Here is a 12,413-nt window from a genome sequence, read left to right on the forward strand (position 1 = left end):
GGCCCCAGCCCCCCAGGGGATAGGATGTGCTCAAACTGGTTGTCTCATTTATAGAATTTGGTGCAAATACTGGTTGGTTGAAAACTGAATATCTCATGGTTTTTGAACCCTTACCTGCTGTTCCTCCTTGTGGGAAGTGTTAAAAATGTTTTGATTTTGGATAACCTGTTCTCCCTCATGTGGTTGCCATTGTGATTTTCATGCACATCAGAGACTCACACAGAACAAGCAGCTCCAAGTTTAGATGTGGCACATGTGGGTCCAAATTTTGTGTCAAGACACCACCTGGACAGAGTTTCTGGGGAAGTTTGAAATGGAGCTTTAAACCTCACAGCTCAGAGCACAGCTGGCATGTGCTGTTGGTGGATTATTGCTTTATATTCCCAATTTGTGATTGAAGACCTGAGGCTGATACTTTCCTGGACCCCTGGGAATGCAAACTTAGACACGAGCAAGTTCTTTGGAAATTCCTCTTTTTTCTGTGGGTCAGCAAGCAGCTTCTCATGCTGAAACAGCACTTCTAATTCCACCTGTTTGCTCGTCCTTAAGAGAATCCCGTTTGGGTTTGATCCAGGGTTGGCCCCTGCTCCATCCACATTTCTTTGTAGTTCTCCATCCTCAGAGACACAAGTGCCACGGTGCCATGGGCCACCAAGGCAGTGTCTGAGAGCCCAGGTTGTGCCCCTGATGTCCAGACTGGATTTTCAGCCCAGTTAAGAGGAGGGAAAGGCCCCAGGTTCTTCAAGGAGTGCCCTGCCATGGTACAGGGCGCTGCTCATCTCCTTACGCCCTTTCAGCTGGCGCATGCTGTGAGCCAGAGCTGTGGTCTGGGGGCACTATGGACACCCCTTGCTCCATGCAGTCCTGTGGCTGTTCCCTGTGTGGGGCTGTTTTCAGAGGGCTCCTGTTGCAGTGAACACACTGGAGACCCAGAGCCACTCATTACCTCTGCATCTCAGCTTGGTCTGATGTGTCAGTGCTCTGAGGTCTGGGGAGCAGTTGAGAATCCCAGTGCTAGAGGGTAGAGGCGAAGCTGAAGCCAAAGCTGCTCCATAATCTCTGCTTCCCAAGGGGCTGTAAAATTCACAAATAAAATGTTATTGCTGGTTTTGTGAGAGGTTTCTAGTTACTGAAGAAGATGCTAGGTGCAGAGCTGAATAATGTGAGGTTTTTCCCCACTTTGTGGGTAAAACAATGTCAGATCAGAGTTTTTACCCTGGATTTGGCCATGCTGGAGCTCACAGAGAAACAGGGACCGAAAGCCAGGTGTGCATGAACTTTGGGTCACGCAATTCTGCAACCTTAAATTTGTGGGGTTGTACAGCTCCACACAGTCTCTGCTCTTGTGTTTAAACCATCTCTGGTTTCCCTTTTGTCTCTGTTTTCCAGGAGATCCCAGGTGATTGAGAAATTCGAGGCACTGGATATTGAGAATGCAGAGCACATGGAAACAAACGCATCGGGAGGTGCTGCCCTTTCCAGCGAGACACGGCAGGGCAGGAGTGAGAAGAGGGTTTTCCCACGGAAACGGGTAAGATGCTCAGCCAAGTTCTCCTGGAAGCCCAGGATAGAGGGTTTAGCTTACAGTGTTTGTCCCTGGATGTGGATTTGGAGTCACAGGCAGCTCCTGCAGGAACCAAACCTCTGTGTGTGCTCAGTCTGTGGAAATTTTCCTGCTCTGCTTCCTTAGCCCAGGTGTGGATCAGAGTGGGAAATCAGGCTGTCTCTTCTTTCTCCATAATACAAAGGGAAGCTTCAGATCTGGCATGGCAGGACACATCAGGATGGGGTGAAGTAACAAAAGAAACAGGTTCGAGAGTCCCAGATATGCTTGGATATAATGGGAACAAATTAATGCCTGAAAGGACAAAAAAATGTATTGCCAAGGAAATGACACTTGTTCTGAGCCTGAGATGCCTCTTAAATAAAGCAGATTTTTGTGCCATGAGCCAAGAGAGCAGGACTCTGTCCTAGTTCCTGCACTGATCTGGGCTAATGCTGTTCACACAGGACTTCACTTGTGAAGGAGCAGCCGTGGGCTCCATCCTGGACGTGTCTGCATCACCTCTGTCCCCACACCGCCGGGCAAAGTCACTGGACAGAAGGTCCACGGAGTCCTCTATGACGGTGAGCCACCAGAGCTGTGTCCCCTGCCTTGGGGGCCGGACAAAAGAGGCCTTTTCCAGAAAGTCCCACAAAAACTGGACTGTTACTGCTTTTTCCCACAGCCAGCACACAGCATATGGGATACACTCAGACTTGGAGCAGGTTCAGGGGCCTGAATCAGATGTGACCAATCCTGAAAGTCTCAAGGGCTCAGCTGGAGAAGGGCTACACTTTTTGCCTGTTGCAGAAATTAAAACTCAGAGTCTTGTGAGGATCACTTTTCCTTAAAGTACAGCAGCAGCTTGGGAAGCAGACCCTGTTCTGGTTCCTTTCACTTGGAATACCCCATTTCCTTGATGCTTTGTGTGATGTGTCAGACACTTATGCTGTAGGGCACCCTGGAAGTTCTGGGGTCACCTCACCTGGCCAGAGCCCCATTTTACCCCATGGTGTCCCCCAGCAGAGGCTGCAGCAGGGCATTTCCAGCCCAGAAATTTCCAGCTGGACTTGGACCAGCTGCTGTGTCATGACTGTAGTATTTTCATAGGATCACAGAATCCTAGAATGGTTTGGGATGGAGGGGACCTTAAAGATCATCTTGTTCCAACTCCCCTGCCAGGGACAGGGACACAGACCAGGCTGAGCAAACACATCCCAGTTTTCTAATGCCATTTCCTTGATGTTTATGCAGTTGGAAGTGGGGGTGTGAGTGGGATGAAGGCTGCAAGGAAGGGCTGAACCTTCTCTCCTGAGCTTTCCTCCCTTTGCATATTTCAAATGCTCACCAGACCTGGAGGCAAACAGTACAGAATAAACACAAAGTGCTCTCCTCTCCCTCACCACCCTTCTGTAGGGACAAAATAAATACCCTTGCTAATCTCTCAAATAGATTACAGAGCTACTGTAAATACAAGTTGCATTTTTTGTGGATGGACAGCTTCTACTCAAGGACTTATCAGAAAAATGCAGTAGCTTCGTGTTTCTGGAGCTTTTCTTGTTGACTTGTACATCCACAAGAGTGACTTTTAAATTCTTGGTGGGAATAATAAGTGCAAGAAGGGCATATGAAGTGGCAATACACATCATCTAGGGAGGAGAAGAAAATCATGCAGGTTTAGATTAGATATTAGGAAAAAAAATTTCCCTGTAAGGGTGGTGAAGCACTGGCACAGGTTTCCCAGAGAAGCTGTGGCTGCCCCATCTCTAGAAGTGTCCAAGGCCAGGTTGGATGGGGTTTGGAGCAGCCTGGGATAGTGGAAGGTGTCCTTGCTCATGGCAGGGGTTGGAACAGGATTATTTTACTGTTCCTTCCAACCCAAAACATTCTATAACTCAATACTTTACTTTCCCCTGTGTTTTTATAGAGCAGGGCTGTGTTCCCACCACCACGGGATCACTCAGATGTGGGATGTGCTGCCCCACAGGTCTGATTGAATAGGCTCCCAGACCCAATTTCCATTGCTACCTTTGCTGTAGCCCATTTCAGATGTTGCAGCTGGATTTCACACACTGCTGTTCTTTCCTCCTGCACTCTGCAGCACATGGAGCAGCTGGAGGAGCTCAGCCTCGGGGGAGTGAAAGTATTTCCACCACATCCTTCCCTGCACACGGGCAGGGCTGGGAGGAGGGGCTGGCAGCAGTTATCCCACGCTGTCCTGATTGCTTTTTTCAAGAATTCAACATCCCCATGCACCCAAATTGGAGGAAAAAGCGGGTGTCATTTGAGTGGTGCAGGGCTCAGATTCCCTGTATTTCCAGCCTTGGGAACTCAGCCTGTTTTGAGCCCTGCAGCCTTGCATCAATACCACGTAGTTTTTCTTTCATTATAATAGAGGGTAAAACTGCCTGAAGTCTTGCTAGTTCTTGTTTCTCCTTTCTCTGTAATGCTGGTGTAGCAGTCGGAAATTGCAGGAGAAATGATAGAAAGGGAACAGGCTGAATAAACTGTGCAGAGGTCTCTGTTCCTCCTGGGAGCAAACATTTAGCCACCATGCAGTGTAATGATTCAGTTTGGGCTAGATGACCTTTAAAGGGCCCTTCCAACCCAAACTATTCTGTGATTCTATGAATTTAATTGTTGGTCTCTTTTATGGCTCTGCTGGGTTTTATCAACTTGCTGCTGTTGCCTTCTGGGCACAGACACTTCTTCCCTCTCCTGATCCCTCTCTCCTTTCTTCCAGCCCGACCTGCTGAACTTCAAGAAGGGCTGGTTGACAAAGCAATATGAGGATGGGCAGGTGAGTCAGGAGAAAGCTCTGCCCTTCTTGTCAGTGTTGGGTGCTGTGGTCAGTCCTGGTTTCTGGCAGCTCACTCCAACATATCCTGGCTGTGCCAGCTGCACATGGAGCAGCTCTCGGTGCTGATGGAGCCCCAGTGTCCTGGGTAGATCAGTATTGGGCTTCTCTTGAAGTGGGAATTGCTGGTGCTCTGTCCTGGGGAAGTTTCAAAGGGTGGATATCATATCGTGGGTTTCTAAGGAGGCAGGGCAGCTTGGATGGCAGCACTGGTTTCATGTTCCCGTTCCCTATTTATTAGTCTCTTCTCCCTTGCAACCCAGTGACCTCTTTGGTGTCAGAAATGAGGCTCAGGTAAAGTCTCCTGAGTGCCAGGGAAATGGCAATCAATCAATTAATAAATAAATCAATAAATACATGGCTCTTAGGGAAGCAGCTGATGCTATTTCTCTGCTGCGAATTCCCAAAGGGATGCAGGATGTTCTGGTCTATTGGAGCCTTGGGAGTGGGCACTGGTGCCGAGGCAGCTTGGATGGCCGTGGCTGTTCACAGACCACCCCTTCCCTGGATTTCCTTCCCTCCTACTCAGCTGTCAAGGGAAAATGAGGGCAATTTGCCCGTGGCTGTGGGTGGCCCATGCTCTGCTGTTGGTACCTCTGGTTGGAAGGACACATCTATAGACAGCCAAAGGGGAATTGGCAGCTGGAGCGAGTGCTTTATTGACTGAAAGCTGCCTTGGGTGAGCCTGTGCTGGAAGTGTTCAGGAGGCAGATTTGTATAGAGCAAGGGCCAGGAATAGATTCCCAACTCAATTTCTAGGTACTGCGGATAAAACATGAATCTTTTACTACTTTTTTTTTGTGCTAAAAAGGCTTTAAGTGCAGTCCCTAAAAGCCTCATCTTGCAGTGGAACTAATGGGGAGGCTGCAATTGCCCTGTGGCTCTCGTGCTGTCACTGTCACATGAAAGGTCTGGTACTCTGCAAGGTGGCAGCAAACCATCACTGTCCCTTGCAGTGCTGCCTGTTTGGGTCTCCTTTTTCTTTCTTGATGAAGCCATGTGTGGAGGTGGGAGGGACAGGCATTGAGCTGTCTCCTGCAGGGCATCTCTGCTGGTCGACCTGTGACAAGCAGCCATGAAAATGGTGGTGGGGAAGGAGCAGGATTGTAACTGCTGCATCCTTGTTGTTTCCTAGTGGAAGAAGCACTGGTTTGTGCTGACTGACCAGAGCCTGAGATACTACAGGGATTCAGTGGCAGAGGAGGTAAGTGTCTTCTGGTCTTCTGTCAGTGTTTAACCCATTAAGGGGCAGCTCCTGGTGCTCCCAAACACACCCTGGGCAGGTCATTGCCTCCTTCGATGCCCCCATTCCCAGATGCCAAGGCTTTGTGCTCCTCAGGGACCTGCTGCGAGCCCAACATGCTTTGGGGCTACAAAACTGTGGCTTATTTTACTTCTTCCCTCTGCAGGCAGCTGACCTGGATGGAGAAATCGATTTATCCACGTGCTACGATGTCACTGAGTACCCAGTTCAGCGGAACTACGGCTTCCAGATCCATGTAAGGAAAATATGGGGAGGAGGGGGAGTCCAGCTGTGGGACAGCTGATGGGGATGCTTGTCCATTGCAAGTGGAACGTCTCCCCAAACACCCAAGAGAGGCCACTCAGCATCTCCCTGCAGAGAGAGCTGTGGTCTTGGGTTTGAGAGCCAGTTTTTTGGCTGTCGGAAAAGGAAGGAGGAAAGGGAAGGTTTTTTCACAGCCTAAGGGTCTCACCTGTGGCAGAATCAGCCTGATTGCTGAGAAATGCTAATTCCCACCAGGAGTGTGCTGAGGGGCTGAGGGGCTGGTTTTGATCTCTGTATGGCCAGCAAACAATCCCCCAGCACTGGGAGTATGGGGGGATGAGTGCAGGGTGGTCTTGGGGAGTTGGGAAGCTGCTGGTGTGTACAGTCACCTGCTCTGAGCTGTTCTTTCTCTCTCTGTAGACAAAGGAAGGGGAGTTCACCCTCTCTGCCATGACGTCGGGCATCCGCCGCAACTGGATCCAGACCATCATGAAACACGTTCGCCCCACCACTGCTCCTGATGTAACAAGGTAAGGGAGGGCTGTAGCAGCCCCTGCAGCTGTGTGGTTTGCTGTGCAGGAGTAACTTGTCCCTCATTCCTTTTCTTTCCTCTTTCTGAGCCTGTCAGTTCCTGGAAGCTGCAGCCCTTTCTCACATCTCTCTGAGCTTAATTTGGATACACTTTGTGGGGACGCTGATATGCCGAGTTATTCTTACGTTTGCAGATTTCAGAGAGGGTTGAAAATGTGGTTTTAATTTGTGCATAGGAATATGAAATACTGTTCCTTTATCAAGGCTCCTCTGGATTCCCACCAGGTATTGTGAAACCACTTGGATTCAGTTGTGCTGGGTTCACCCTTTCCTCTGGCTACTGTTCAGCATGAGCTGCCCAGCCTCTCTATGGGTCACAGCAGCAGGAGCCCAGGGTTCAATTTAGAAACTGTTTGGCCCTGATCTATTTTAAACTCCAGCCAGGAAATCATCTTCCCTCTTGCTCTGATCTTCCAGAAAGCTGCTGCAGCTCGTCCCCCTTAAGCCATAGTAACGCTGGTGTCTCCTCCTGCGTCGGTGCCAGAGGAAGGGGACCTCCTGCGTCACAGAGTACCTTCTGTGGGCGCTTCTGGCTGTGTGTACAGGGTGTTTGGCCTCCTCACAGCTGTCTGTGCTGGCCCACACTCATACAGGCCACCTCTTACAGGCTGCGTGGACACGGCTGCACCGCTAACCCTGTCTCCTGTCCTCACTGTAGCTGCAGCCAGCAGGTTTTTGCCAGGTGTTGATGGAATGGCTCTTCTCACCCAGTGCTCTTGACCTGGAGATGCTCCAGCCTCTCCTTCCTCATCTTATTTAGCCCTCAGCCACTGTTTTCACAGCCCTGCACGAGCTCTGGTGGATCTCACAGGGGTCTTGGGGAAGCTGCCTCTTTCCTCACTCCTGTGTATGTTTGATTTCCATGCAATCCCAGGAAAAACTTCTCTTTGAAACTATCCGTGCTGAAGCCCAGGTTGGAAAACTGTGTTCTCTCCTGTATTAACGTTCTGTGGTTTGTATATCTTGTGATTCACTGCATGCTCCTCCTTTTCTGCACCTCGAATGGGAAGTCCTGCAGTTTCCATTTATTTTTCTTTCTGTTCTTCCCCCCTCTTCCTTTTTTTTTTTCCCCTTTAAATAAAAGCCAGAGAGAAGGGAAGAAGCAACCTGATCTTGACCCTTGATTTCCCCACACTGGTATCTTCCGATGTGACTAGATGCGAAGATGAAGACCAAGGAAATTTGAGGGGACCTCTCTGCCTTTAAAGAGCCAGATGTATTTATGGTTGCTCACAGGTTACTGCAGCACGATAGCCCTGTGCTCACTGTCTGCACCTGCTCCGAGCCCACACGAAGTGGTTTCACTTGGCTTTCCCTCTGAGAGGGTCCAGGCACAGGTCCTGGTTGGGCAGTAACTTGTTACACTGCACAAACAGACCGTGAGCTGGGAAATCCTGAGCTGGGAAAAGGGAGTGATGTGTGTGCTTCTGTCGTTTCCCACCAAGCTGGCATTGGATGGGGTAGAGGCTGGCGTGGGTTAGTCATGTTGCTGAGGAGTCCTGTGCTGTGTGTGGAGCAGGGCTGTGTTCACTGGTGCCTGCCTGGCAGCCCTTTGCAGCACTGTGGGGTATCCCAGCCCATCCCACCTGCCTTTGGGATGTCGTTGCATTCCTCACCCAGGAAGCAGCAGGTGAAGGGGGCTGCTGGAAGGTTGAAGGACAAACTGCCCAAGGCTCAGCATGGAGGGGTGCCAGGCATTGGGACAGTGTGGCCAGGGGCAAACAGGGTGTTATGCTTGGTGTGCTGAGAGGGGAGCAGTTCTCACCCACCCCACACACTCCTGCAGCCCTTGGCTGTGTCTCATTAACCTGCTGCCATGGCTCCACCCAGCCAAACACACCTTGTCTTGGTTTCTTGAGCCCTAATGATGGTTTACATTGCTGCATGTGTCAGCACCTGGCGTAGGGGGCAGATGCTGCAGTGCTCCCTGCCCTCAGCAGTGCCCTGCAATCTGCAAAGGCTCTAATCACCGTCTTCGAATGATGATGGGGCAAATAGAAAACAACCCCATGAACAAAAGTGGCTGCTTCAGAACTGAATCCATGTTGAGCTCACAGCCCTTGTGAGGCTGAGCTCCCCTGCAACCTTTGTGCACTTCTTGTCACGCTGTGGTCAGCTTGCAGCTTGCACTACTCCCACACCCACCCCTATTAAAAAAAAAGCCTTTTTATTTTGACCCTAAATACCATTGGGAGGCAAAGACCACCCCCTTCCTATGTGATATGAACTAATTTCTCTGTGGTGGAATGGATGTGAAATGGTTGAGCAGAATTAATAGCCATGGGGCACTTGCAGGAGATGAAATGAGAAACTTTGGGTCAACCTGAGTTCTTCACTTCGTTGCCAGAGGCCATCCCTGTGCTCCCTGACCCACATCCTGTGCCCTTTGGAAAGCAGCAAAGGAGAACTGAGCTCGTGAGAGATGTCACTTCTAGAAATGCCAAGATTCTTCCACATGGGATTTAGAGCAGCAAAGTTTCTGTGTCCCAACACCATATGGCAGGCCCCAGGACCCCCATTTCTTTCCTAACACCCTTTGCCATTTTAAGACTCAGTCTCATCCCTGGTTTACTTTAAAATGCAGCTGTAATCACTAACTGACTCCAGATTGAGAGCCTGGCTTTGGAGTTGTGCAGTATCATGGGTGAGGAGCAGTGACATTTCATCGTCATGCCTTCTGGGTTTATTTTATTAGCTGCAAGTGACAGCACTGAAGAAGGAATTATCTCTGAGCTGGTTTTAGCCTGTAACTGCCAGAGTCTCTTGAAACCCAGCTCTGCTGAGCCTGTGGTTTGCTGCTGGATGACAGTGCATCGGAAGATACTAACCCACACAGAGCCATCTCTTCTGCTCCATCCTTTGTTTTGGGCATATGCACATCCATGAGGTTCTTGGCTGGGGTGTGTTTCTGAGTTGGGAGACGCTGTGATGCTGCTGCTGCTGCTGCTGCTGCTGTTCTTGATCATGGCAGTCTCTGTGCATGTGGTCCCATGGTTCAAGGCCTGTAGTGAAGGGCCCAGTGAGCTGCTTTCCAGCTCTTGCAAAAACCTTTTTGAGTTTCTGCAAGAGCTGAAGGTGCTGTGGTTGTACTGGAAGTGGGGAGAGCCAGGAGTCAGCCTGAGCAGCAGGATTGTGCTTTGGGAGGCAGCTTTTGGAGCTTTGGGTAGCAAAGAGAGTTAAGCAAGTGCCGGCTACTCCCTTAGGACAGGCTTTGTCCACAGACTTAGCATACTGCTGTTTTCTGGTTTAATTTTGGTCTGCATGTTACAGGGCTGGCATGTCCATATTTAATAAGCTAATACTGCATTATAGATTATCTGTAGGTTAGAAATGGTATTGCCCTCCCATATTACCTTCCCCTGCTTGATGAGTATGTCTCCCCCTTCAACCCACAACCCTCTAACTCAGCACTAAAAATCATTCTTTGCTTGAGAAATTGGCATTTTCAGTGATTTCTGTGATGTCTTGAGTAACATGCTCCCCTTGCTGCCCATGTCAGGGGGCTGCCCAGAGCCAGGGGGACTGCCCAGTACCAAGGGGGCTGCCTGTGCTGCCTGCAGGGCTGGGTGCCCTTGGGGAGGTCTGTGCCTTAAGGGCAGATAGAGGCACAGAGAAGTTATGGACCCATTAGTACTTTTCCAAGCTGAAGGCGAACCTTACCCTTGTTTCCCAAGATTCTCAGAGCTGCTCTGTGCTTCTCCACCCCACAGCTCTGAAGCCAGCCTGGCTTTGGTGGGATTGGGGGCATCTTTCCCACAAGTACATGACTATGGCCGTGCCAGCTGGGGTGTGCATGGAGCCCCACAGCCGAGAGGCTGCAGGAGCTGTTGGAACCTCTGACAGCACAGTTGGGGGTCGCTGCCTCAGCTATGGGTTGCTGCTTGGTCGTGGTCACTGGCCCCAGTGAGGCTGCCCAGGAGGAGCAAGGTTGGGATCAGCTGCTCTCTGGTGCCAGGGTGTCCCAGGAGCAGCCAGGGCCACTTGCACCAAGGCTTTGCACACCAGCACAACCTGGGGAAGGGCAGCAACAGCTCCTGCGCCCGAGGGGAGACAGAGGGGCAGGGGGCACCCACGTGGCATTGGCTTGGGCTTCCAGCAGCCCTTTTCCACCTGGCTCTTCGAGGCATGCATGGGAGCACCTGGCTGTCTCCAACACCCACTGACACTTGCCTTCACCCTCTCTCTGTTCTCGCAGCTCGCTGCCTGAAGAGAAAAGCAAAACAAGCTCTTCCTTTGAGACTGGTCCAAAGCCAAGCGAGAAGCCGGACGCAGAACAAGCCGAGCTGGACACGGAGCAGAAGCGAAGCCGTGCCCGAGAACGCCGACGAGAAGGACGGTCCAAGACCTTTGACTGGGCTGAGTTTCGCCCCATCCAGCAGGCCCTGGTGCAGGAGCGTGCGAACGCTGCAGACTCCTCCGGCGGCGGCTCGCCCGCCTTCCCCAGGGACACCGGAGCCGCCGACGCTGACCCGGGAGAGCTGGAGCGGGAGCGGGCCCGGCGGCGGGAGGAGCGGCGCAAGCGCTTCGAGATGATCGATGCCGTGGACGGGGCAGGGTCAGAAGAGGCACTGAGGATGGAGGTGGACAGGATCCTGCCTGTCCCAGCAGACATCAAACCGCAGAACGTCCATGTGGAGATCGAGCAGCGCTGGCACCAGGTGGAGACCACCCCGCTGCGGGAGGAGAAGCAGATCCCCATCACGCCCCTGCACCTGGCCCACGCCGAGGACCGGGAAGAGGGGCTGACGAAGCAGCACCTGACCACGCTGCTGGAGAAGGAGGTAAAGGAGTGTGTAGGGTGCAGGCTGCCTGCCAGAATGGTCACTGAGGTGACTGTAGGGAGCCTGAGATAGGCTTAAATATAGCTGTAAATAGTCCTCCTTCATGATAGCAACTAGTAGGGATGCTGGCAGGGCACAGATCTGCATCCATTCTTGTTCAGCCCTGCCAGCAGCTTTCAAGTTTCCCACAGCTGCAGAAAGGGCTGTTCTTACAGCCTGGTACTTCCTTACCCCTCCCAGCCAACACAGCCTGATTTGTGGTGGTTGTAGCCAGCCTGTCTCTGACAATATGAGTACAATCAAGGTGTATCAACCAGACTACAAATTCAAGCTCCTAATCCTCTGTGCCTCTGCAGCTATAAGAGATTTGTGTCTACAGTTGCAAACTGCCTTGAGTTGCAGCACACACCACAAAGGCTCTTTTTGTGGAGCCTACATCAAGTAGTCTTAAGATTTTTGGAAAAGAATGAAGGAGATTCAGCTCACTTGGAAGAGTTCTGTGCCTGGGATAACAAAGGTTGTTGTTTGTTGGGATTAAGGTGTATTAGTGGGAATGAAAGGGGTAAGCTTTTCTTATGGAGTAACCAGGAATATCACAGAGCTGAACTGGGCTGGAATTTGCCAGGGTTGTGCCTGGCACGAGCTGGTGCTGTTCATCCTTTGCCACAGTGAGCTTTACGAATTACACTATTGCATAAATAAGTTCTTTCAGAGGGGAGGGATTTTCCTGGCAAAATGAAATCCAGGTCTGAAAGCAGGGCACAGCAGCAGTGCCATCAGAAGCTCTGTTAATTCTGCTCTGTGTCCCTTCTGAACCACTTGTTCCTTATGGCTGATCCCCTGCCCACTCCCTGGACGCTGTCTCTGTTCATGTCCCTCCAGCTGGAGCAGAAGCAGAAGGAGGCCCTGGATCTCCTGGAGCAGAATCGGCACTTGCAGGATCAGCTGAAAGTGGCTCTGGGCCGGGAGCAGAGCGCCCGGGAGGGCTACGTGTTGCAGGTAGGAGAGCAGGGAGGAGAGGGAGATCCATCTTCCCTGTGCCTGAGGGATCCCTGGTGGGCTTCCTTCTGCAGTGTTCATGGGGGAATCCTGGGTCGCCACCACTGAGCTCCAAGAGATTTGACTTTCTTGCAA

At 51.3% G+C, this 12,413-nt stretch overlaps 1 protein-coding gene across 5 annotated transcripts in view; it reads left to right on the forward strand.

Moving 5' to 3' along the window:
- Window positions 1-12,413, forward strand: part of MPRIP (myosin phosphatase Rho interacting protein) — a 73,587-nt gene that overhangs the window by 43,007 nt on the left and 18,167 nt on the right. For all 5 annotated transcript variants that reach the window (XM_066329824.1, XM_066329825.1, XM_066329826.1 and 2 more), the window contains 8 exons: window positions 1,390-1,531; window positions 2,011-2,127; window positions 4,287-4,343; window positions 5,536-5,604; window positions 5,810-5,899; window positions 6,328-6,437; window positions 10,694-11,279; window positions 12,162-12,278. In XM_066329824.1, coding sequence (XP_066185921.1) covers window positions 1,390-1,531; window positions 2,011-2,127; window positions 4,287-4,343; window positions 5,536-5,604; window positions 5,810-5,899; window positions 6,328-6,437; window positions 10,694-11,279; window positions 12,162-12,278 — 1,288 coding nt within the window. The remainder of the gene's footprint in view (window positions 1-1,389; window positions 1,532-2,010; window positions 2,128-4,286; window positions 4,344-5,535; window positions 5,605-5,809; window positions 5,900-6,327; window positions 6,438-10,693; window positions 11,280-12,161; window positions 12,279-12,413) is intronic.

This window comes from Sylvia atricapilla, chromosome 15 (genome assembly GCF_009819655.1).
Source record: "Sylvia atricapilla isolate bSylAtr1 chromosome 15, bSylAtr1.pri, whole genome shotgun sequence".
Taxonomy (NCBI): Eukaryota; Metazoa; Chordata; class Aves; order Passeriformes; family Sylviidae; genus Sylvia; species Sylvia atricapilla.